We start from the raw sequence: 25,443 nt of genomic DNA on the forward strand, positions 1-25,443 counted from the left end.
ATCCGGGTCTCCGAGGCGCGGTGGCGACGGCGCTGGGCCGCCATTGTGGTGGGGCAGCGCGGGGCGTCGCGGCAGCCGGTGAGGGCGGGCGGGGGGCGATGGGGGCCCGGGGGCGGGCGGGGGGCGCTGGCAGGAACAGCGGGGGAGAGGCCGGGGGTGGCCCCGTCCCCGCCCTGAGTCCCTCTCGACCCCCGCAGGTGCGTCGCCATGGCCGCCGTCTTCCCGTACCGCGGCGGCTGCGCCCCGGTGCCCAGTCCGCTGGCGCCGCTGCCCGACTACATGTCTGAGGAGAAGCTGCAGGAGAAAGGTGGGTAGGACCGGCCCCTGCACCCCCCTCCTCCCAGGCGGGACCGGGCCTGATCCCGCCGGTCTCTCCCTCCCTCCACGCAGCCCGCAAGTGGCAGCAGCTGCAGGCCAAGCGCTATGCCGAGAAGCGGAAATTCGGCTTTGTGGACGCGCAGAAGGAGGACATGCCCCCCGAGCACGTTCGGAAGATCATCCGCGACCACGGTGACATGACCAACAGGAAGTTCCGTCACGACAAGCGCGTCTACCTGGGGTAAGGGAGCCCCCTGCTATGTGACACGCAGGGAGCCGAGCTGAGGCCTCGGCTGCTGCCGTGTCACATCTCCTCGTCGATCGTTAAAGGGGGAGCTCCTTCTCCAGAGGGCTTCCTGCATCAGTTGTTAATAGAAGGCGGCATAGTAGCTCAAGGAGGATGGGATAATCAGTTGCACGAAGGCAGTAGTGCAGAAGAGATAAGTGAAGGAAGTTGTTGCTTTGAATTTATGAGAAAAACATCACCCTGGATAACACATTGCTTAGAAGAAGTTGGGGGAGAGTATGAAGTAGCCAGTGTATGTTTTTTGCAAGCTTAAAAAGCATTGTGAGCGCTTCTCTAACGTTCGGGTTCAGAGAGGCTTCTCATGCACATCATCATCATCCCTTGCACAAACTTACCATTACCCATAAAAACTGCAGAAACTCATTTGAAATTTTCACCTGTAACATTCTTAACGTGTAACAATCTCTTGGAGGTCAAACCAGTGGAATACAATTTGGTAGCACAAGGATAGAACAGGAAGTTTGTGGGTTTATCACTGGAGGCCTTTATAAACTGGTTAGCTGAGCAGTTTTCAGGAGTAAAAGGTGTAGAAGGAATTGGGCTGTGTCTTTTGAGATCCCTTCCCGCTCTGATTTTCCTTGAATTCTGGCTGTAGCGCTCTGAAGTACATGCCTCATGCTGTTCTGAAGCTCTTGGAGAACATGCCGATGCCCTGGGAGCAAATCAGAGATGTTCCGGTCTTGTACCATATCACAGGCGCCATCTCTTTTGTGAATGAGATTCCCTGGGTCATAGAGCCGGTGTACATTGCTCAGTGGGGGTAAGTGCCTTCTTCCCTCACCCAGGTGGGAACTTGTGAGCAAACACTCGTGCGTCCACAATAAAACCAATATTTAATGGTCTCTGGGTTTCTGCCAGGTCGATGTGGATTATGATGAGGCGAGAGAAGAGGGACAGACGTCACTTCAAGAGGATGAGATTCCCCCCATTTGATGATGAAGAACCCCCTCTGGATTATGCTGATAACATCCTGGATGTGGAGCCCCTGGAAGCGATTCAGCTGGAGCTGGATCCAGAGGAGGATGCCCCTGTGCTGGACTGGTTCTATGACCACCAGCCGCTGAAAGACAACAGGAAGTATGTGTCCCTCTGGGAGCACAGTTCACTGGGACTGGGGAGAAATAAATGCACTACCTATAGATAGCAGTATTTAATTTTCAGTTGTGTCATGCTGGGCTACATGTGATGTTGGTGGGGAGAAAAAAGCCTTCCCTCAAGGATGAGCGGGAGAACCTGATTGTTGTAAAGCTACACCTCTTGTCTTCAGCATCCTGAGAGGGCAAACAGGGCTGCTCTGTCCAGGAGGGCTGCTGCCCAGTTAACTGCTAAAATTCTGGTGTTTGTTCCTGTGCCATAAAGGTGACAGCCTAGATTGTCTGTTTGGAATTTGATATTTACTAAGAGTGTACAGACGTGGTGTATCAGTTTGGATACAGAGGAGGAGAGGAACTGGAGCAGTCAATATTTTCTAGGCAGATGTAGTTCCTAGTGGTCTTCCAGCAGTCCTGCAGCCTTTCTTTCCATCTGGAGGGGCCCATGTGTTGGCTGTCCTTGATATTCTCTGCAGATGATGGGCGGTGATGGGTGTTTAATTATTTCTGGTCCTTTGGTAAAGGTCCAGTTGTCTTCTGGCTGTGTACTGAGTGTCTGTGCGTTGTTCTTCTGCAGGTACGTAAACGGTTCAACGTACCAGCGTTGGCAGTTCACTCTCCCGATGATGTCCACGCTGTACCGCCTGGCCAACCAGCTGCTCACCGACCTTGTGGATGACAACTACTTTTATTTGTTCGACCTGAAAGCATTCTTTACCTCCAAGGCACTGAACATGGCTATTCCTGGAGGTCCCAAGTTCGAGCCTCTTGTTAGAGACATCAATCTTCAGTAAGTGTTGGGTTTAGGAGGAGGGATAAGTGGTTATTTGGGAAAAGGGCTGGGACTATTAACGTGTTGTTGGGTGTCTTGCTTTGGGTGAGCTATTGCTGGGTGTTTGCTCCCTGTACCATTAAGTCTGTGATGTGCTTGTTGCTTTGGACACTGGGTGGTTGTTAGTAGAAGTCTAAAGGAGAAGAGCTGATACCATATCTTCAGTCAAAAATGTTTGCCTTTTTGTCCCCCTGAATGCTCGTATAACAAATTTTTTTTTTGTCTCGTTTGAGGGATGAAGACTGGAATGAATTTAATGACATCAATAAAATTATCATCAGGCAGCCAATCAGGACAGAGTACAAAATTGCTTTTCCGTACCTCTACAATAACTTGCCACACCACGTCCACCTGACCTGGTAAGTACGGCAGCCTCAGGAGCAGAGAGAGGAGGAGAAAGCTGTCAGGGTGCTCTAATGCGTGTTGTCTTTTGCAGGTATCATACTCCAAACGTTGTTTTCATTAAAACAGAAGATCCTGATCTCCCAGCTTTTTACTTCGATCCACTGATCAACCCCATTTCACACAGACATTCTGTCAAGGTGAGTCACTGTCTGAGAGAGCTTGTGATAAACCCTGCGTGTGGAGGTGGGGGGGCTTTAGCATCTTGCTTGTAACCTTGCTTCTGATGCACACATAGATATTTCAGGAGAAAGCAATAGCCTTTTCACAAAAAAAAAAAAAAACACAACCAGTTTTCATTTGTAGTCTTTTTCTGCTTCTGGAGTTGCACAAAGCTGTCTCCTTTGGTCTCTGTAGGGTAAAGCTCGATGTGTAATTAACAGTGATATTTTAGAGTCTTCTGGTAGGTTACTATCTTTTTGGCTGCCCTTGGTGTGTTCACAAAGCTGACATCTCCCTTGAGTTACCACCATAACACCTATGTCGGGGTCTAGTAGCTAACATTAGTTCTCAGGCCCGCTGGGGCATTGTAGAGTGCTTTTTGCTTCTTCAATCCTCAGCACTGTTACACCTCTACCATGAGAGCAAAGAAATGGTTTTTACTTGGTTAACTCCAAAAACTGAGCTAAAGCAACCAGGAGACAGACGTTGTGTGGTGTTTCTGCATTTCAGAGTCAGGAACCATTGCCTGATGATGATGAAGAGTTTGAGTTGCCAGAGTTTGTGGAACCTTTCCTGAAGGATACCCCACTCTACACGGATAACACAGCCAACGGCATTGCCCTGCTTTGGGCCCCACGACCCTTCAACTTGAGGTCTGGGAGGACTCGGAGAGCTCTTGATATCCCACTGGTCAAGAACTGGTGAGTTCTTTCCTCGGGGAAGGGGTGTTCTAGTGATGGCGATGTTATTATCTTGTTACAACAAAAATAAAGACATCCTGTGGTGATTGGTTTCTGGAGATTTTAGGAGAGTTTCTGGAGACTTGTTGTCTAATGGAATGTGAGTTACCTGAAAGTTTGAAATATGGTTTATCTGTAGGTACCGTGAGCACTGCCCAGCAGGCCAGCCAGTGAAAGTGCGAGTCTCCTATCAGAAGCTACTGAAATACTATGTTCTGAATGCACTCAAGCACAGACCTCCCAAGGCCCAGAAGAAGAGGTAAGTGGGGGTCTTTTCAGTGGGGACCTGCTGATCTCTGATGAGGATTCAGCTGATTACAGTCTTTGCTCTCTCCAGGTACCTGTTCCGCTCCTTCAAGGCTACAAAGTTTTTCCAGTCGACAAAGCTGGACTGGGTGGAAGTAGGCCTGCAGGTGTGTCGCCAGGGCTACAATATGCTGAACTTGCTGATCCACAGAAAGAACCTGAACTACCTTCACTTGGATTACAACTTCAACCTGAAGCCTGTGAAGACCCTCACCACTAAGGTAACAGTCCATGTGCTATTTTACGCGAGTAAAGTTCACCTGAAGATTGTTAAGTAGCTAGTGCACTAAGACAGGCCACAGTGCCTCAGCTGTTCAGTTGTTGTACAGACTGACCACATCCGAGCTGTTTCACTCTTACATAACATTGTTACATAAATCTTGGATTTTTGTCTCTTCCAGGAAAGGAAAAAATCTCGTTTTGGTAATGCTTTCCATCTGTGTCGAGAGGTTCTACGGCTGACTAAGCTGGTGGTGGACAGCCACGTCCAATACAGACTTGGAAATGTGGATGCGTTTCAGGTAGGCTCATTTTTTAACTTTTTTTTTTTTTTTAAAGGTTAGGAGGAGAAGTGAGAGGAGAAGCAGAATATCTGGACAGGCTTATATAGTATGCACCAAATGGATGTTGCCCTGTTGTTGGAGAAGAGGAGGAACAATGAAAGCATGCAACATTGCATGAAATTCTGCTTTTACCCTAGTTTATAAGAATTAATCGTTGCATGAGTCAGTGTTAGGAGCTTTATATGCCCTAATACTCTGCTCCTGGCAGTAAAATAAACCTGGCTTCTTGAGGCTGTGTGTGTGGTGTTTATTGTTGTCTCTACACCCTGTGTTTCAGCTGGCAGACGGCTTGCAGTACATTTTTGCCCACGTGGGTCAGCTGACAGGAATGTACCGGTACAAATACAAACTGATGAGGCAGATTCGTATGTGCAAGGACCTGAAACATCTCATCTACTACCGGTTTAACACAGTGAGTTCCAACTTCCCACGTGATGGTGACCCCACGTAAACTGAGCAGGGAGGGAGGGATATGGGAGTGTCAGTAAGTGACCTGCTGTTACCATGTCTCTGTTCTTCCAGGGGCCTGTGGGCAAAGGTCCTGGCTGTGGTTTCTGGGCCCCAGGCTGGAGAGTATGGCTGTTCTTCATGAGGGGCATCACGCCGCTGCTGGAACGCTGGCTGGGGAATCTGCTGGCCAGGCAGTTTGAAGGTCAGCGCACTACAGATCTTTGATGGGGGAGGAGTGTGTGGTAAAGATTAATGCTATTTACTTGCCAGCTGGAACTGCAGTTTTCTGTCCCATGTGGTGGTCTGTATCCATGCTCTGTGTCAATCCCAAGAGCTAGAGTTTAGAGCTCTTAGGAAACCAGTGCCCCCAGCACAGATCCCACATGGAAGCGGCATTCCCTGCTCCATAGCACTGTGGGGTCCACAGCCTCCTTTCTAATCACCTACTCCAAACTCATCAGTGATGTTGTGGCAGTGTAATTTCTTCAGACATCTGTACCTTTGTGCATTTCCATGTTAGGAGGAAGAGAAGCACTACCCAGTAATGTCAGAGCTGCTGAAGTACTTTGCTTTTTCCAGGCCGTCACTCCAAGGGTGTAGCAAAGACCGTCACGAAGCAGCGTGTGGAGTCTCACTTTGACCTGGAGCTGAGGGCGGCTGTTATGCATGACATTCTGGACATGATGCCAGAGGGAATCAAACAAAACAAAGCCAGAACCATCCTGCAGCATCTGAGTGAGGCTTGGCGGTGCTGGAAGGCCAATATTCCCTGGAAGGTAAGTCTCTCGCTTGGCCTTTTGGTTCAATTTTAGCATCTCCCAGGCGGAACTGCTCTAGTGAAGGTTCCCACTCCTGCTTCCCTCAAGTTTCTGTCCCTCCCCAGGTGCCAGGGCTGCCAACTCCTATTGAGAACATGATCCTGAGGTATGTGAAGGCAAAAGCTGACTGGTGGACAAACACAGCTCACTACAACAGGGAGCGGATCCGTCGGGGCGCCACCGTAGACAAAACTGTCTGTAAGAAGAATCTGGGCCGCCTGACCAGACTCTACTTAAAAGCTGAACAGGAACGACAGCATAATTACTTGAAGGTATTTCTGTCCTGCCTGAGGTTGCCCAAATTGGTGCTATTTTCATGGGGAAGCTTTCACTGACTAATTCTGGCGGTGTGGTTCTGCAGGATGGGCCGTACATCACTGCCGAAGAGGCTGTTGCTGTGTACACAACCACAGTGCACTGGCTGGAAAGCAGAAGGTTCTCACCCATTCCTTTCCCCCCGCTGTCCTACAAGCATGACACTAAGTTGCTGATATTAGCCCTGGAGAGGCTAAAGGAAGCTTACAGGTAAGCAGTGGGAAGTGATAGTGTTCTGCAGGCCCAGACATCTGCACTGGGAGAGGCGCCTGAAGCTATTTTGTTACCTGTTATTCCTGGAATTGAGTATGTTGTAGAATTCACTCTGGTGGACGGGTAAAGGCTGTATGTTGTGGTACTGCCAGGGGTGACAGTGGGTTCTTCATGGACTCTGCTGCTTGGGGCAAAAACAATGCCGTGCTTCTCAGCTTGGGGATGTGGATTGTGAAGGGTTATAGGTCTTGTCCTGATCTGCTTGGCTGAAGGGTATTTCATGAGTTTAATGTGGTGGACATTAGTTTGTTTATGCTTAGGTGCGTGAGCTGTTCTTTCTCACTTTCAGTGTGAAATCTCGCCTGAATCAGTCACAGAGAGAGGAGTTGGGTTTGATCGAACAGGCTTATGATAATCCCCATGAAGCTCTGTCCAGAATCAAACGACACCTGTTAACTCAGAGAGCCTTCAAGGAGGTAAGTATCCTGGTGAAGGCCAGACCGTACTAAAAATTAAGCTGCATTCCAGACCTAAATGATGCTAAGACTTAATGTTCTCTATAACTAAACTCTAAGGCTCAGTTTTGCCTCTTCTTTTTTAGGTGGGTATTGAGTTCATGGATCTCTACAGCCACCTTGTTCCCGTTTATGATGTTGAACCCTTGGAGAAAATCACAGATGCGTATCTGGATCAGTACTTGTGGTATGAGGCCGATAAGCGAAGACTCTTCCCTCCATGGATCAAACCTGCTGACACTGAACCTCCTCCACTGTTGGTGTACAAGTGGTGCCAAGGTTAGTGGGGTCTTGTATTCCATACAAATACGAGTTTTCTTACCGGGAGTTTGCTTCCTACAAGTCCCCTTGGGAGCTGAGTTTTCATATTTGCAGCTTGCAGTCAATAGTCATTACAATCAGAGACTGTAGTTTATAGGTTCTTCTGAAGGAGGAGAACTTCCATAGCATTTGTGGTTGATTACAAATTTCTGTTCCCATTTCTGGATAGATTGGAAGGGCCAGAGGCTGAAAAATCACACATTACAGGAAGCAGATTGACTTCCTGTGCCCAGAAGCATGCAGTGCTGTGTTGTGTTAGATAACACGACGAGCTTGTTTGTCTCCTCAGGCATTAATAACCTGCAAGATGTTTGGGAAACAAGTGAAGGTGAATGCAACGTGATGCTGGAATCTCGATTTGAAAAGATGTATGAGAAGATTGACCTGACGTTGCTCAACAGGCTGTTGCGTCTTATTGTTGATCACAACATTGCTGACTACATGACAGCCAAGAACAACGTGGTGATCAACTACAAGGTGATGATTGCTATCAGGAAGGGGAGTGTGTGGACTGGAAAATGGAGAGGTTTTGGACCCATGGGGGAGGAGGGGACACAAGACTTGCCAGAGAAAGAAGTGATGAGGAGTAAGAAAACCCTTCTGGGTCCTGCTAAAGAGAACTGCTCGGGTAAAGGTCTGTGAGGTATTGTGACAGGTTCTCACAATTCCCCTTCGTTTCCTCAGGACATGAATCACACAAACTCCTATGGGATTATTCGTGGGCTGCAGTTTGCTTCCTTCATTGTCCAGTATTATGGGCTTGTGATGGACCTGCTGGTGCTGGGTCTGCACCGTGCCAGTGAAATGGCTGGGCCTCCCCAGATGCCAAATGACTTCCTCAGCTTCCAGGACATCGCCACGGAGGTGGCCCATCCCATTCGCCTCTTCTGCAGATACATTGACCGTATTCACATCTTCTTCAGGTGAGAGCTCTGGGGCCCTGCTTTCCTCAGGTGAACTTTTGTTCTGGCGTCTTGCAGCAGATGCTGTGGAAGTGGGAATTAATACGCTCCTGCTCCAGGGTTTTCCCTTTGCTAAGAAAGGTCAGGAATATTTGAATTGACAGACTTCCCAGAAAAACTGTCCACATGCCTCCTCTTGCTTTCTCAGTTTACTTTTCTGTGGCTTCACTGGATCTCTTTCCACTGGTAAAAGAAGCCTTTTCTGGCTTCCCGGCAAGTGGACATAAAATTTGATGTCTGTTCATGGAAAGATAACCCAAGCAGTCATGGGTTGCTCTGTGCTAATGAAACAAGCCCCCTTCTTCAGTGGGGGGATACAGAAATTGGATTGTTACCTTCAGACATGCTATGGGAAATAGCTGTCCATAAGCAAGCCCTCCTCTGTCAGGGCAGACTGGTGTTCTGAGAAGCTGGTCATCTAACTCCAGACCTTATTCTGTGTGTTTCCAGGTTTACAGCAGATGAGGCAAGAGACTTGATTCAGCGGTACCTGACAGAGCATCCAGACCCCAACAACGAGAACATTGTAGGCTACAACAACAAGAAGTGCTGGCCCCGGGATGCTCGGATGCGCCTCATGAAACATGATGTGAACCTGTAAGGGCTGCAACCTGGAAAAAAGGGAGAGTGGGCAAATTAATTGTAATAAATAGCTGTTGGAGACTGATAGGCAGGTGCTCAGGAAGAAAAGTAAGAAGAGGTGAGGGGTGTGTGCTGCGATTCTGGCAGTGAGTGAGGGGTGTGAGAAACAGTGCTAGGAAAGCATTGAAAACTTGCCCAGTTTCTATTTTACTTCAGGAACAGTCTGTCACTGTGCACATCTTGTTTTTCAGTGGCCGTGCTGTATTCTGGGATATCAAGAACCGTTTGCCTCGGTCAGTCACCACAGTGCAGTGGGAGAACAGCTTCGTCTCCGTATACAGCAAGGATAACCCCAATTTGCTGTTTAACATGTGTGGGTTCGAGTGCCGCATCTTGCCCAAGTGCCGCACCAGCTATGAGGAGTTCACCCACAAGGACGGTGTCTGGAACCTGCAGAACGAGGTAGGGGGAGGCTCTGACGGTGGGGAGAGCAGGCCCTGCTTGGCCTCTACCTAGCACCAGAGCAGGGTTTGTACCTGCTGGGAGGACGTGCCCCACAGTGTCAGTTTGCCAGCTCTGTAACTGGGACCACTAGCAAGTAGATTTACAGTGAACTGGGTATGAACTTTCCTTCCTGGGAGGGATGAGTGGGGCTCTGAAGCTGTAGAGCTACTGTTCAGCCTCTTCCCTCCCCATTTTGCACAGATGTCTTATGGCAAGAGCTCACCTTATGGTCTGCACTGGCAAAAGGGGGCTCCTGGGAGGGAACTGATGTCCCTGTGCTCTTATAGGTCACCAAGGAGCGCACGGCTCAGTGCTTCCTGCGTGTGGATGATGAGTCTATGCAGAGGTTTCACAACAGAGTGAGGCAGATCCTCATGGCATCTGGCTCCACAACCTTCACTAAGGTGAGGTGGGGGGAAGATGTGGGACAGAGCTTTCTGCGGGTGCTTGGGGAGCGAGCTGAGAACTGATCCTTGCTTTCCTTTCTAGATTGTCAATAAATGGAATACAGCTCTGATTGGCTTGATGACATATTTCCGGGAAGCTGTTGTAAATACTCAGGAGTTGCTTGATTTGCTGGTGAAGTGTGAGAATAAAATCCAGACTCGAATCAAAATTGGTCTGAATTCCAAAATGCCCAGCCGTTTTCCACCGGTGGTGTTCTACACCCCTAAAGAGCTGGGGGGGCTGGGCATGCTCTCCATGGGCCACGTCCTCATCCCGCAGTCTGACCTGAGGTGAGTTGTGCTGCTGTAATGCTTGCATGGCTGGAGTGTTCTGTTAGATGCTCTTTCCTATAAAAATATCTGAGAATGCCAAACTGCTGTGTTACAGAGATACGTTGCCTTTACAGTAGGTCGTGGCAGTGTGACCTGTGAAGTCCTGTCACTCTGACCTCACTCTTGTGCCTCTCTGCTCCAGGTGGTCCAAGCAGACAGATGTTGGCATCACTCACTTCCGCTCAGGCATGAGTCACGAGGAGGACCAGCTCATCCCAAACTTGTATCGTTACATCCAGCCATGGGAAAGTGAATTCATTGACTCCCAGAGGGTATGGGCAGAGTACGCCCTTAAGCGACAAGAGGCTATAGCCCAGAACAGGTGCGTTTCCCTGTCTGTGTGAGGACGGGCAGCGTGTGAAGTCTTGAGCTGTCTCGGGGTTCTGGAGACGTTGCTGGCCCCATGGTACATGCTGCAGGCTGCTGCAGCGCTGCTGCCTCACTTCTGGTGGAGGTGTGGACTCTGCAAACAGAAAGTGGGCCCTTGGCACAGGTTAAGGGAAATGGTATGTCAAGTAAAAGCTGACATCAGACCCGTTTATGCACTTAAAAGGGCAGGCGTTTTCTTTTGGCTGTTTGACATGAGTGTGTTCGTGATGGTTATAGACACTTTGAGCCTCGAAGTGCTTGGCATTTTAGAATGTCTCCTGCCAGAGCCCCAGGGTCTGTATTACTTCTGTGATTTCCTCACTTGAAATATTCATTAATGCTTTGCTGTAAAATTGAGACATAACAAAGTGTGGGCATTTTTTCTTCAGGCGTCTGACACTAGAGGATCTGGAGGACTCATGGGACAGGGGAATTCCTCGTATTAACACCCTTTTCCAGAAGGACCGGCATACCCTCGCTTATGATAAAGGATGGAGAGTCAGGACTGACTTCAAACAGTATCAGGTATTGACTGGGAATTTCTCTAGCTGGGTGTGAGGTTCAGATACCTGTTCCAGACAATGTCCTTTCACCTCGCGTTATCGCAGGTGCACTTCCTTGCCACATGTTGGGACTGATAGAAGCTGTTGAGAATCAAACTCTCCAAAACATGTAGCTAGCCACTTCTGAAGCATTTGGATAGATTGCAGTGTCTTGGGGAACACCACACTTAGCACAATTGTGTATTAAGAAATCAGTTCTGGGTAGGGGGGGGAAAAAGGTCTCAAAACAAACATTCCAAAACTATAAGTTTTAATAACAGTGGAAAAATGTATTATTTAAAGCCTCTGATGATAGCTCCGTAGAAGGTCAGTCCCTGAGAGATAAAAACACCGTCTTAAATTCTACCCAGCCTGAGTTGCATAGTGACACTGACTGAACTCATGTTGTAGATGAGCTGTGTCCTCCAGAACTGAGGGCATGAGACTTTTTACTTGTTTGCTGATGTCATCATCTTGGTTTCTACAGTTGGTGCAGCCAGGTTCAATGATGTGAATTCAGAGCTGCTCACTAGTGCATTTCTGTTTCCAGGTCCTGAAACAGAACCCGTTCTGGTGGACACATCAGCGCCACGATGGCAAACTCTGGAACCTGAACAACTACCGCACAGATATGATCCAGGCGCTTGGTGGAGTGGAGGGAATCCTGGAGCACACTCTTTTCAAGGGCACTTACTTCCCAACATGGGAGGGTCTCTTCTGGTAAGAGAAACCTTAATGAAGCCTCGTCTTGCAAACTGAGCTTAGTGGTGCACCAGGAGGAGTCCTCAGCTCGAGCCGTACTGATTCTGCTGAGCCTTTTCTGGTTTTCAGTCATCGCTTCAGCACAGCTGTAGTTCAGTTGTGAGGGCCCCTGGGATTGGGCTATAGCCAAGCTTCGTGCAAATCCATAGAAATTTCTTTGCATGAAACAATCTTTCCCCACTCCCAGCGTTTGTTCCCTGCCTCTGTTACATGTGGCACGTGGCAGCCAGCAGAGCTGAGAGACATCTTGCGCAATTGTCTGCCCTTTCTAGGGAGAAGGCCAGTGGCTTTGAGGAGTCCATGAAGTGGAAGAAGCTGACAAATGCCCAGAGATCAGGTTTGAACCAAATTCCAAACAGAAGGTTCACCCTGTGGTGGTCTCCTACCATTAACAGAGCCAATGTAAGTACCTGGAGTTTGTACCTGTAGAAACTTCCACTGAAATGAGCAGCTAATCCATTTAATTCTTCAGAACATCTCTTACAGATTAACTAAACCTCCTTATTAGTAGCTGTTCTGTTTTTAAGCTCCATCAGTTGTGCTGTTGCACGTTCTCACAGCTGCTCTTTCTCTGCAGGTATATGTCGGGTTTCAGGTGCAGCTGGATTTGACAGGTATCTTTATGCATGGCAAGATCCCCACGCTGAAGATTTCTCTCATTCAGATTTTCCGAGCTCACTTGTGGCAAAAGATCCATGAGAGCATTGTAATGGATTTGTGTCAGGTGAGCGGTATGTTAAATTGATTTGTTTCTGTGCAGTGCACGCTCTTTGTGTACCAGTGGCCTCCTGCCAGCGACAGAGATTGTCCCGGGGATTGTAGCAGGGCTAGCCTGCCCTTCTTCAGCCAATTGACAGAGAAAGGGAGGAAATGGGATTTTCTTGGGTGCCTTTTTTAGCTCTGTGTGGAGGATAGATTCTTTAACTAGATTGCCTGAACACAACTCATCCTTTACTGCCTTTTCCCCAAGGTGTTTGATCAAGAGCTGGATGCTCTGGAGATTGAGACAGTGCAGAAAGAGACAATCCATCCCAGGAAGTCATACAAGATGAATTCCTCGTGTGCAGATATCCTTCTCTTTGCTTCCTATAAGTGGAATGTGTCACGTCCATCATTGCTTGCAGATTCCAAGTGAGTGTTTTCCTATTTCCTCTCCTTGATCCTGCTGCAGAGCAGAGCTGCTGATCCTGGTGTCCAGAGCTAAAGCCTGTATCTCTTGGGCATTTAGGATTGGCTTGCTTTGGGGACCCAGGAGGACACAGTCATGCCAGGCAAAGCACAGAACTAGTTTGGGTAGTTGCTTGCTGCATCTCCTAGCAGTGCCTTCTGCAAAAGAAGTTCCTTTTCAGGGTGGTATGCAGACAGTAGCTGCCTTTGGTGATTGTGTTTGGTGGCAGTTACTCTCTGTCGAAGATGGGCAGCAACTGCAGGAGAGTTTTGTGCAAGATTAAATTGTTCTGGCCTGCTTTCTCCTCAGAGATGTGATGGACAGCACCACCACTCAGAAGTACTGGATAGATATCCAGCTGCGCTGGGGAGATTACGATTCCCATGATATCGAGCGCTATGCAAGAGCCAAGTTCCTGGACTACACCACAGACAACATGAGTATCTATCCCTCTCCCACTGGTGTGCTCATCGCCATTGATCTGGCCTATAACTTGCACAGGTGAGATCTGCCCCTTCTGTATTTGAACTGTAATTGGTAGTTCCTGGCTGTGTCCTAGTGCCTCTCCAAACTGGGTTGTGTTCTGGGCAGGGGGATGAGGGGCGAAGGCGGAAGCTGGGGTGTGCAGTCAGTGGCATAAAGCATCCGGGCATTTCTTCCGAGTTGCCTGATTTGCACTTATTCAATGATTCAGTTCTCCCAGATCACTAATAATTTGTTTTCTTAGAGGATTTCTGTCAGACTCTTCTAAAGGAACAGGCTTTGTTTAAAGCCTCCCTACAAGTGGGGCCAACTGTTCCTCACTGGAGAACTAGGGAGGAGATCCCAGTAAGCAGCTCTCTGCTCCAGTGTGGTTGTTAGAGAAGACACAGCTTTTCTGGGAGTGCAGCATGTGTGTGCTGTGGCTTCCCACTGAGAGGAGGTGTAGGGAAGAGCTGAAGGTGAACAGCTCCCCAGAACATCGTGAGAGAAATCGTGCAGTGGTGTTCAGCAGGCAGAAAGGTGCCCGACTGCTGCATGGAGAGGCTTGTGCCTAGCTGTTGTCCCTTTGTCTTGGAGCTGATGGCAACAAATCGCTCTTCTCCTGTTTTTCTTCATCAGTGCTTATGGGAACTGGTTCCCTGGGAGCAAACCTCTGATCCAGCAAGCTATGGCCAAAATCATGAAAGCGAATCCTGCGCTGTATGTGTTGAGAGAACGAATCCGCAAGGGGTTGCAGCTGTACTCCTCGGAGCCCACGGAGCCGTACCTTTCCTCCCAGAACTACGGGGAGCTCTTCTCCAACCAGATCATCTGGTTTGTGGATGACACCAATGTGTACAGAGTGACCATTCACAAGGTGAGGCCAGAGGCGTATCTCGGGGGAAGGGACAGGGACTGCGAGTACCCTGTACTCAGCGTGGTGTGGAGGCACACATGATGGAGAACGAGGAATCAGCATGGTCCCAAGTTTTGGCAGGTGTGCACAGAGCAGCTCTTGCATTTCCCCTGCAGTTCCTGCTCACAGCACACAGCGAGTCGGCTGTTCTGTAAAGGTGTGGACAGGCTGCATTTATCTCTCTTTGCACTTTCGCTTGTTTTCTCAGACTTTTGAAGGGAATTTGACCACAAAACCCATCAATGGAGCCATTTTCATCTTCAATCCCAGAACTGGACAGCTCTTCCTGAAGATCATCCATACGTCTGTGTGGGCAGGACAGAAGCGTTTAGGACAGGTAGGGCCTGGCTGCCTGTCGTGCCTCGGGCTGCGAGCTGGGGGTGGGCTCTGCTTGGGGCACTTGCTTGAGCAGAAAACATCATGAGGGTCTTCATCTTCCTGCCTCTCAACAAGTCTGGAGCTCTAATTTCCAGCGCGTAACCTATGCTGAGGCAAGCGTCAGCATGGGATGGAAAAGTGAAAGAATGCAGGTGTTGATGTTGCAGGGTTTTTGTGGCTCTGCCGTGTGAAGAGCTGACATCTTCAAGTAGGGCTTGAGAAACAGCACAGTGCTTATGGCTACAGCAGATCACGTGTGCTTGGCCGTACATCCAGTGAGGTGAGAAGCCTCTCAGGTGGCAAAGCCAACGAGCTGGTTTTTCTGAGCCAGTCAGGAGTAACTGAACTCCAGGAACGGGAACTGCTGTCTGTGATCAGTAAGAAGGAAATGCTGGGCCTTGTCACTGATCTGGAACAAGCCATAAATTCCAGTTGTATTTTTAGAATTTTGTTTTGAGTCTCTCTAATTTCCAGAGACTGGAGACGTTGCTGTTGGCAGAGGGAGATTTTTCTAACCCTGCTGTCTTTCTGTAGCTGGCCAAGTGGAAGACTGCTGAAGAAGTGGCTGCCTTGATTCGGTCACTTCCTGTGGAGGAGCAGCCTAAGCAGATCATCGTGACTCGGAAGGGCATGTTGGATCCACTTGAGGTAACAATGCAGATACTGCTCTCTGAGGACATACAGAATCTTTGGGAGATTGCAGAACAGTCCTGCATTCCTGTGAAGGACTTGATCTGAACCCATGTTCTGCAGTAGTTGTGAGCTAATTCCTCTTCTCAATTAAACTCCAGGTGCACTTGCTGGATTTCCCCAATATTGTGATCAAAGGCTCAGAGTTGCAGCTGCCCTTCCAGGCCTGTCTGAAAGTGGAAAAGTTTGGTGATCTCATCCTGAAGGCTACTGAACCCCAGATGGTTCTCTTCAATCTCTATGATGACTGGCTGAAAACCATCTCTTCCTACACGGTAAGCACAGTGTGCCTAGTCTGCATTTTGCTTTGCCATCGGTAAATGAAGCGGGAGCCAAGAATGGCTCAGAAATCCATCCCAGTTTGTTGGTTGGGAGCACATGGCTCTGGGTCTGCCTCAATTTTCCTTCAGACTGATTTCACTGGCACTCCCGTGGAATATCGGTGTGCCCAGAGGAGTGCTGTACTAGGGCCTTATCTATTTGGTTTCCTTTTTCTGACTAGCTGTGTCTTTTTTTTTTTTTTTTCTTCTCCAAGGCATTCTCTCGTCTGATCCTGATTCTCCGGGCGCTACATGTGAATAATGATCGAGCCAAAGTTATCCTGAAACCAGACAAGACAACCATAACAGAGCCTCACCACATCTGGCCAACCCTGACAGATGAGGAGTGGATCAAGGTGGAGGTGCAGCTGAAAGATCTCATCCTTGCTGACTATGGCAAGAAGAACAAGTAAGCCACTGTCCAGCTGCAGTCACCCTTCCTGCTCTGGCAGTATGGCCAGAGTGCTCTTTGTGGAGAGTAGATTTTTAAGGGCCTTTGGCAATGAACTGTCAGTTTTGTAGGGAACTGGTTATTATTATTAATTGGTTTTTAGTAAGGCAGATAAAAATGTCTGCACATGATGTGATTTGGTCCCTCCTCTTGTCTAAAAAGTTGTTTCATTTTTCCAGAGCACCCCAAGTGGATGTTATGAGCTTGTGCCTTGGGGAGAAGAGTCCAGAATGTATTTTGAAATGTCTCACTTGGGTGGATTTTCTTTTTTCAGTGTGAACGTTGCGTCCCTCACGCAGTCAGAGATCCGAGACATTATCCTGGGCATGGAGATCTCTGCCCCATCTCAGCAGAGACAGCAGATTGCAGAAATTGAGAAGCAAACCAAGGAGCAGTCCCAGCTGACAGCCACGCAGACCCGCACTGTTAACAAACACGGGGATGAAATCATCACCTCCACAACCAGCAACTACGAAACCCAGACTTTCTCCTCCAAGACCGAGTGGCGAGTCAGGTAGGGGCGCCAGCAGGGCTGTGGCACAGTGGGAAAGGTCAGAGTGCTCGGGAAGGGATCTGTGCACCCTCTCATAATCGTCTCCTCTTCACAGAGCAATTTCTGCTGCCAACCTCCACCTGAGAACAAACCACATTTACGTTTCATCAGACGATATAAAGGAAACGGGCTACACCTATATTCTGCCCAAGAACGTGTTGAAGAAATTCATCTGCATTTCGGATCTGCGGGCCCAGGTGAGTGTGTGGTGAGCCTGTGGCAGTTGTAGCCTGCTGCTGGGGCACGTGCCATGTGTCCAGTTTGGGGCACCTCAATATGAGAGAGATCTCGAGGGGCTGGAGCGAGGGCAGAGGAGGGCAACGAGGCTGGGGAAGGGCTGGAGAATCAATCCTGTGAGGAGCCAGGGAAGGAGCTGGGAGTGTTCAGTGTGAGGAGGAGGAGGCTGAGGGGAGCCCTCATCCCTCTGCAGCTCCTGACAGGACATTGCAGAGAGGCTGGGGCTGGGCTCTGCTCCCAGGGGATCGGGGACAGAACAAGAGGGAACGGCTTTAAACTGCAACAGGGAAGGTTTAGGCTGGACATTAGGAAAAAAAATTTCACAGCAAGAGTGGTACGAGAGTGGAATAAGCTGCCCAGGGGTGTGTTTACACCATCCCTGGGTGTGTTTAAGGGTCGTTTGGATGAGCTTCTGGGGTTTGTGGTGTAGGGGAGAACTTTGTAGAGTCGGGCTGATGGTTGGACTCTCTGATCCCGAGGGTCTTTTCCAACCTGAATGATTCTGTGATTCTCTGACCTTGTGGTGGAGGGCTGGGAGCTCGGCGCTGTCCCTGTGAAGCCCTTTGTGCTCCGGACAGACACTACAGCTGAGCACACAAGTTCTAGCCAAGTCCTGATGGCTTCTTGTCGCCCAGACCTGGCAGAGGGAAACTCAGTGCTGAACAAAACTACTCTGTTCTCCTCTAGTGAGAACCTGTTGGCTGAGAGAAACTCTCCTTACGCACCCAGGGCAGGGCCCACCCACCCTCCCACTGTTACAGGGAGGTTTCTTTGAGGGTTCTGAGCAGGTGTTTGTGTTCCTAGATTGCAGGTTACCTGTATGGTGTGAGTCCTCCCGATAACCCCCAAGTGAAGGAGATCCGGTGCATTGTGATGGTGCCCCAGTGGGGAACACACCAGACTGTGCATCTCCCGGGGCAGCTGCCCCAGCACGAATATCTCAAGGTGAGTTGTGTGTCTGCCCCTGCTGTGGGTGCAAGATCACTGCCTCCCGTAACGGGGACCTGAGGCGGTGGGGTGGCTTCTGTGGCCTGATGTGGGGCTTGTGAAGGGCTCAGCCTGGTCTGGGATCAGGTGAAGGGGAAGATTTTGGTCCCTGTGTGCTTTTTGCGAAACAGTTGGGTTTTAAACGCCTTTTGTTTCTCTCTGAAACTTTTTGTCAGGAAATGGAACCTCTGGGGTGGATTCACACCCAACCAAATGAGTCCCCTCAGCTCTCACCGCAGGATGTCACCACCCATGCCAAGGTCATGGCTGACAACCCCTCCTGGGATGGCGAGAAGACCATCATCATCACCTGCAGGTGCGAGGCAGGGAGGCTTCTGCCCCAGGGGGGCCTGGGGTTGCCATGCTTGGGAACACATTGAGGTCTCAAAACTAAAAATCTGGCAGAAAGGGAACACTTGCTCATTTCTGGTTTCCCTCCTTCACTCCAGACGATTATTATTTGCCCCTCTCTCTGCTCTCCTTTCCCTCAGTTTTACACCGGGCTCCTGCACACTGACTGCCTACAAGCTGACCCCGAGCGGCTACGAGTGGGGCAGGCAGAACACGGACAAAGGGAACAACCCCAAGGGCTACCTGCCCTCCCACTACGAGCGGGTGCAGATGCTGCTCTCGGATCGTTTCCTCGGCTTCTTCATGGTCCCGGCACAAGGGTCCTGGAACTACAACTTCATGGGTGAGCTGCCCTGGGCAGGGGCCAGGAGGGGAGGCAGTGTGAGTAGGGTGGGGAGGAGAAGGAAACAGCTCCTCGGGGACGTGTTCCTTACCTGTTTGGCAGTGGCTGGCGGGGCTACCAGCATTATGGTCTCCCCTTTCCGTGGTACCAGCACTAGGATGTCAGTTCTCAATGATTTTTCAGTGCAAACTCTGATAGAGGGGAGAAATAGTCGTCTTTGTGGGTTGTAGTGTCTGGTCTGTTGCTGCTGAATAATTAATCCCTGTCAGGCAGCAGAGGTGATGATGGAAAATGCAAGAGAAAAGCTGTGCTGGTACGATGAACCACAGACAGCAGCAGAAGGGATCAGGAATGGAGGAGAGGGGCAGACAGAACCCTTGGCTGGCTGAGCAAGACTCTGGGGATGTTGCTCTGTAAATCTCTAGGGGCAGGAACCCAAAGGGTGATGAATTTATGCCTTTAGAATTCTCTTGTTCTTGCTCAAAAATTACCTTGTGAGGGTAGAGGGTTCCTGAGGAGGGCTGGAGGCAGGGGGTGTGCGGGGGGTGATGGCCTCTCTCTTCCAGGTGTTCGCCACGACCCCAACATGAAGTACGAGCTGCAGCTCGCCAACCCCAAGGAGTTCTACCACGAGGTCCATCGCCCTTCTCACTTCCTCAACTTCGCCCTGCTGCAGGAGGGGGAGGTTTACTCCGCCGACCGGGAGGATCTCTACGCTTAGTCCTCGCCCACACGCCCCCCCCCTTAGTGTTGTTGATATTCAACAGCGTCTGTGCGCCCCCCCGCTGCCCCTCGCCCCCTTCCCCCCTCCGCACCGTGTCCTTGTACCGTATCCGAGTGGCTCAATAAATTTTTTACGACCGGGAGCGCTGCTGCTGAGGTCCCGCCTCGGAGGGGGGGCGGCCCCGGACGGGGCGGGCGGAGCCTGAGCGGGGCCGCGGCGGCGGATGGCGGGGCCGGGGCGGGGAGCGGAGCCGCCGTGGCGGGGAGCGGAGCCGCTGTGGCGGACCCCCCCGGCCCGCCTGGCCCCGCCGCACGTTTACCGCATGGCGGGGGCGCTGGGGGCCGAGCTGCGCCGCCTCTCCGGCCGCTTCGGGCCCGAGGCCGTGGCCGGGCTGGTGCCGCCCGTCGTGCGGCTGCTGGAGCTGCTGGAGGCGCTGGTGGCCCCGGCGGGCGCCGAGGGGGAGGCGCCGGCACCGGCGGCCGGGCGGCAGGACACGGAGGTGAGCGGGCGGGGCGGGGGGGCTCCTCCGACCCTTCTCCCTTTGGGGGTCCCCTCCGGCTGTCCCTGTCCCCTGCGATGGCTCCGACCCGGCTGTCCCCGTCGCCCTGGGGGGGCTCAAGCCCAGCTCCTCGTCGCCCCTGCTGTGGCCCTGACCCGGCTGGCCCTGTTGCCCCGGGGGTGGCCCTGACCCGGCTGTGCCCACCCCGCAGGACCCGGAGCAGAGGCTGTGGGAGGCCGAGCGCCGGGAGCGAGCCCTGCATGGCCGCCTGGCCCGCCTGGAGGAGCAGAACCGGCAGCTCCTGGGGCAGCTTGTGGAGAGCCAGTCCCAGGAAGGTGGGTGTCCCGGTGGGTTCGGGGTCCCCTGCCCCCCCCGGGGTGTTCCCGTGAGGCTGGGTGCAGGTCTGAACCTGCTCTCTCTGCTGCCCAGCCCTGGAGTCTTACTGGGGAGCATAAACACTGTTATTCTGTAAGCCACAGGAACCCCAAACCCCCAGAACACCCCGCCAGCCCCCAGGACCGTGGCGGGGGCACAAGGATGCGTCGGGCACAGCCTAAAGCTCTCAGCTTCCCTCTTTCCACTGTTCCTCCTCTGCCATCTGCCAGGAGCGATGGTAGAACGATGCTTTGCAGAAGCATCAAGAAACCATGTAGTGTTGGGGGGTGGGGGGTGTCCTGGGGGCCGCTCACACTTGTGTCCCCCCCCCCGGTGTCTGGGCTCAGATAGCACAGCGCGGAAGGAGCGGGAGGTGATGCTGCGGCTGAAGGAGGTGGTGGACAAGCAGAGGGATGAGCTCCGTGCCCAGGCCCACGAGATCGTCTGCAAGAGCCGAGACACGGAGGCGGTGAGGGTGTGGGAGCTGCTGGGTGCGGTGTGTGAAGGGCCTGGGGACCTGCTTTCATGTCGCTTCCCCCTGGGGCTGTCGTCGGGGCTGGTGAGCCTGCTGGGGCATGTGCCTTTCCCCCGGGGGCTCTCTACGTGCCCGGGTCTGGGGAGCAGGCGCTGTGCCTCACTCTCCTGCCCCCGGCCCTCCAGCTGCAGGAGCAACTGCATCGCTTCATGGCCATGAACGAGGACCTGCGTCACAAGGTGGCCGTGGTGCAGGCGCAGCTCAAGAGCGCGCTGGAGAAGAAGTCGGACCTGGAGGCCTCGATGCTGCAAACCCAGAGGGAAACAAGCAGGAGGAGCAGGACTGCCTCTGAGATCCAGCGGCCAAAGCCCAGCCTGGTGAGTCTGAGTCCATGGTCCTGCTGCTGCAGGGCATCGCTGACACCCGCCCGGCCTTCCCGGCCCTGCACAGGGCTTCTGCAGGATACGGCCGCTCGAGTGAGCCCACTGCTGAATTTTTGAACGATTTGAAGAATTTTGAACAATTTGAACAGTGTGGCATCTGCGACGCTGGTAACGCCTTGTCTGTAAAAATTGGTAGAGGTGGAGACAGGACTGAGTGAGGCGAGGTGATGGGAGGAAAAGCCAGGCGGGGCTCGGAGGCTGAGGAGGGTTTGTCACGCGTAGCAATGGATGGGAGGTGCTGGCTGAGCTGGGAAACCACCATGGTCTGTGGTCTGCAGCGACTCTAGACAAGCAAACTCATTCCTGAGACTTTTCCATCTCTGCTTGCGTGTGGCACCCAGCCTTTGGGTGGGGGCTCCGGGGGCTCCGCTTGCCTGCTGACTGTCCTTCCATCCCCCCAGGAAGGAGCATCATCACCCACGGAGGAGCCGCAGCATCAGGATGTGGGCAGGAGCCCGGCTCACTGCTGCTTCTCCAAGGAAGAGCTGCAGCAGATCCTGCAAGAGCGGAACGAGCTCAAGACCAACCTGTTCCTGGTGCAGGAGGAACTGGCCTATTACCAGCGGTGAGTCCTGCGGTGGCGGCGTGGGGCAGCCGGCCGGGTCCCTCCTGTCCCTGCAGCCACCCATCAGAGGCTGCTGCTGGTGCATTCGGGGCAGATTTCTTTGCCAGGCTCTCGGTTAACCCGTTGGCTGCTCTTTGCCAGGGAGCTGCTGAATGAAGAGAGAGTTCCCAGCTTCTTCTTGGATGCGATGAAGTCGACTATCAAAAGACAGAGAAAAAAAATCAGAGCCAAAATGCTGGGAACGCTGGAGGAATCAGCGAGCAGGTGAGTCCTCCTCGCCGGGAGGAAGGACTGGGAGCCTCCCGTGCAGGGTGGATGCCGGCCGGCGGGCTCTGGTGTTTCCGTGTGACACTTTGGAGGGATTTGCCCCAGGCCAAGAGCTGCCTCCTCCCTGCCTCCCTCCAGAGATCCAAGGTTTAATGTCTGCAGTTGATGTCTTGCTCTGGCTTAGCCCTGGGAGTGCCGCAGGGGCTGGGCTCTTTGCTGCAACTCGTATGTCCCTGTCACCAGTCACACGTGGCCTGGCCAGATGCCACTCGTCCCTGCGTGGATGTGGGAAGGGGAGGCGAGGTGGTGGCCCTGGGACCACTGGACACAGCAGGCTGGTCCCGGTGCTGTACAGTTGGAGGCTGTCCAGCAGAGAGCCTTTGAAGGTGACAGTAGAGATGGTCCCTGGAGGCTCTGCGAGATGTTGATGGGCAGCGCTAGCTCCAAGAGACGTCTCACGATGGGGAGGGGAGGGCACTGCCAGGCACCAGCCCCGGCTCTGTCTGTCTGCTGGTGGCGGGAGGGGAAGCCTTTGCTAAAGCTGCTGTATGGTATGAGGGGAGCTGGATCTCACTGGTTTTTAGGGGCTTTAATAAAGGTCTGAAGGGGGCTTGAGCTCTTGTGCTACTGAGACCTGCTGCTTGCTTGTGTTGGGGGCTCTGCTGGCAGCAGGGGGGTCTGGGGGAGTTGACTCCTGCCTGCTCGCCTGCCTGCCTGGCAAGGAGACCCACTGCCACATGAATGCTGCCCTGCAGTCACCTCTCATGCTCCCTGCTTCCCTGCGAGCCCTGGCTGTCACTCGCCTTGGTGCCAGGATGTCACCCACCTTGGCCCTGAGCCGTGGTCGGTGGTGCCGAACAGCCGTGGTCGGGCTGTTCCCCCACTGTAGTGTGCGTTTGACGCGTGGGGTGAGATGCCTAAAGACTTTACAGCAGGTTGCGGCTTCTGCTGTTGTGGCAAGTGGGGACACACCATCCGCTGGCCAAGTGCTGGGGGTTTGAAGCTGATGTCTGGAGAGTCTTGTGGCTCAAGATAACCGAGCCGGGGCTGGGCTTGCCATGAAACACGGCTGTATCTGGGACGCCAGTATTGCTGTGGCCTCGTGACACGTCACAGCCTGCCGGTGCATCGGGGGACAGTGGCTCCAGTCCCCATGTCCCTGGCTCTGCAGCCACCTCTGCACATGTGGCTCTGTGGGGGACACTGCTCATCTCAGGACGGAGCCCCAGGGTGGCTCTGACACGCTGCCGCAGTGAGCCTGTGACTCAGCGCAGGTTTTTCCCCCACTTCTTTGTGCTGCAGCGATGAAGATGAGGGCTCCTGGCTCCCAGCTCACGGCACAGACTCTGTGGATGCTCAACCTTCCGAATCCAAAATTAGGAGCTTGTAAGTTTGCTCCTGTGCTCGGGTGTTGGTGGGGACGGGCAGCTCTGCCAGCAGAGAGGAGGTTTGGGGCTTTGCTGTGGACCCAGCACCTGCTGAGCTTGGTGCCTGCCCTGCAGGGTGTGACGGGGACAGAGGTGGACTGCCCAGCGCGGGGCTGGCAGGGATGCTGCCAAAGGGGGGGCCACTTGGTTCAGGGGAGGATCTGCCTCACCCGGGGCAGGGGCAGGTAGAGGGCAAGCCTTGGAGTGCCACACGCTCCCAGGGGATCGCAGCCAGGCTGCGGCCCACTGCCACCTCCAAACACGGAGGGAGGTCGGGATCCGGCTGCTTCCCTGGGAAAGCTCTCCTCCCCCACGGCCGTTATCTGCTCTCTCTGCAGTTTTGGGCTGTGGTATCAAGGCAGCAGCAAAGACCCCCCCCACATCCAGCTGCTCCGGAGCCTGGGAAATCATCGACTCGCTGGACACGCAGCTGGAGCCGAAGGGAGAGAGTGAGCGGGCAGGCAGCTCCCCCGACAGAGCCACGCCAGCCCTCTGACCCCACCGGAACGGAGTCAGATCGGGCCTCGCAGCAGCACCTCTCAGCTCCTCTTCTTCCAGACGGCAGCTCTGGCCCCTTCCCCGTCCAGTGGTGATGGCGAAGCTGCAGCGTGGGCAGCCTCTTCCTCCACACCCCCCCGGGATGCTCGGCCGCAGGGTGCTGGCCCGGCACAGGCTGGCTCAGCACCTCTGGGCATCTCTGCCTGTTGGCCACCCTTTTGTTGTGCCCATGGGCTTAACTACAGGGGTCCTGCACAGCCCTGCTCCCCACCTCTCTGTGCTGCTCAGCGTGGTGGGGGTCTGCACCACCTTCACGCTGCTGCACCCCAAAGGGCTTTTCCCATCTGCTGGTGGCTCTTTCTGCCAAGCACCTCTGCTCACAGCCCAGGATCCCATCGCCCGATTCTGCCCCTTGGGGGTATTTTGCTTCACCTCTTTCTGTTCATACCTCCCCCCATCCCTGCAATGTGAAGGTCAAGTTGGGATGCCCGGGCCGGGCGGCTGGGTGCTGTCCCGGGGTCACCGCGTGGCTGGGAGGGGCTGAGCACGCTGCACCGGGTGTCCGGGCGCTCCCGTCTCTGGGAGCAGTCGGGATCAGCACCACAAGTGCCACTCCTGCACTCTTCAGGCATGGGGTGAATCGGTTTGGTACTGGAACCTCTTCCTTCTAATACTGGGAACTGGAAGACTGGAATAATCCTCATGTTCACGGGGGCAAGTTGGGCCCCTTGGTCAGGTACTTTCTAGCTCTAGAAGTGGAGTTGGAAATAAATCAGTCTCTCGTTTCTTCTCCAAGGTATCTGCTAGAGCCTCCGCTTTCTCCTTGCTTGGGAAGGGCTGGGCGATGCTGCCAGGCTTCGGTCACACTTCTCCAGCGTAGCCGTTGCTTTCGGTGTGCCGATGTGATGGGCTCTGGCCGGCTGCGCTGTGTGACAGACCCCGCAGCCCCTTTCAGGGCTCAGCTACAACGGGGAGTGGGGCTGTAGGGGCTGCAGCGCTGGGCGCGATGGAGTTAAGTCCTGCATGGTCGGGGGAGCAGCGGGCTTCCAGCCCGAGCCCCCCCCAGCTGAGCCAGCCTTGGGTAGGAAAAAGGTGTTTCCTGTGCATCTGCTGACACAAAGCTCCTGGGGAGACTGCGAGGTGGGACGGCAGCCAGCAGCGCTTCAAAGGCCGGCCTGGGGCAGGCCCTGTCCCCGGGGGGGTGTGGGGACCCCATCTCTCAGCCCCTGCCAGGGGTTGGCAGTGCTGTGGGGTGGCTCACAGGGTTTGGGGCAGTGGGACGGCAGCAGATGCTTCATGTGGGTTGGGGGGACATTGGCTAAAACAGTTTTGGGTGCTGGAGGATGGCACAGGGGGAGCGGGATGGCCGCGGGTGAGATATTCAGGCAGCACCAGCCCCTGTGTGGCTGTGCCCAGCCCCTGGATGCCCGTTTCTGCTGCTAAGGAGGCAGCAAGGGCCAA

General features: G+C 53.0%; 2 protein-coding genes across 2 annotated transcripts; both read left to right on the forward strand.

Moving 5' to 3' along the window:
- Positions 1-19,575, forward strand: PRPF8 (pre-mRNA processing factor 8). The gene is made up of 43 exons (XM_074923267.1): positions 1-78; positions 198-307; positions 391-559; positions 1,221-1,385; positions 1,484-1,702; positions 2,294-2,506; positions 2,782-2,907; positions 2,985-3,090; positions 3,623-3,813; positions 3,992-4,111; positions 4,190-4,379; positions 4,560-4,679; positions 4,999-5,133; positions 5,244-5,373; positions 5,751-5,947; positions 6,055-6,261; positions 6,351-6,514; positions 6,867-6,993; positions 7,119-7,311; positions 7,643-7,830; positions 8,038-8,276; positions 8,766-8,912; positions 9,149-9,359; positions 9,689-9,805; positions 9,891-10,138; positions 10,323-10,502; positions 10,939-11,074; positions 11,642-11,811; positions 12,126-12,255; positions 12,431-12,577; positions 12,824-12,984; positions 13,331-13,522; positions 14,123-14,360; positions 14,608-14,736; positions 15,312-15,425; positions 15,569-15,742; positions 16,003-16,196; positions 16,513-16,752; positions 16,847-16,988; positions 17,833-17,973; positions 18,192-18,331; positions 18,507-18,709; positions 19,276-19,575. Exons 2-43 carry the CDS (start codon positions 208-210, stop codon positions 19,428-19,430), a joined length of 7,008 nt encoding a protein of 2,335 aa, XP_074779368.1. The 5' UTR covers positions 1-78; positions 198-207; the 3' UTR covers positions 19,431-19,575.
- A 52-nt stretch (positions 19,576-19,627) lies between these two features.
- On the forward strand, positions 19,628-24,781 carry RILP (Rab interacting lysosomal protein). The gene is given in 9 exon segments (XM_074923268.1): positions 19,628-19,932; positions 20,144-20,267; positions 20,655-20,776; positions 20,968-21,159; positions 21,627-21,790; positions 21,932-22,054; positions 23,360-23,443; positions 23,823-23,856; positions 23,858-24,781. Coding segments are annotated over 9 exon segments (1,242 nt in total). The 5' UTR covers positions 19,628-19,656; the 3' UTR covers positions 23,981-24,781.
- Positions 24,782-25,443: the final 662 nt, after the last annotated feature.

The sequence above is a fragment of the Athene noctua genome, chromosome 19 (assembly GCF_965140245.1).
Source record: "Athene noctua chromosome 19, bAthNoc1.hap1.1, whole genome shotgun sequence".
NCBI classification, from domain to species: domain Eukaryota; kingdom Metazoa; phylum Chordata; class Aves; order Strigiformes; family Strigidae; genus Athene; species Athene noctua.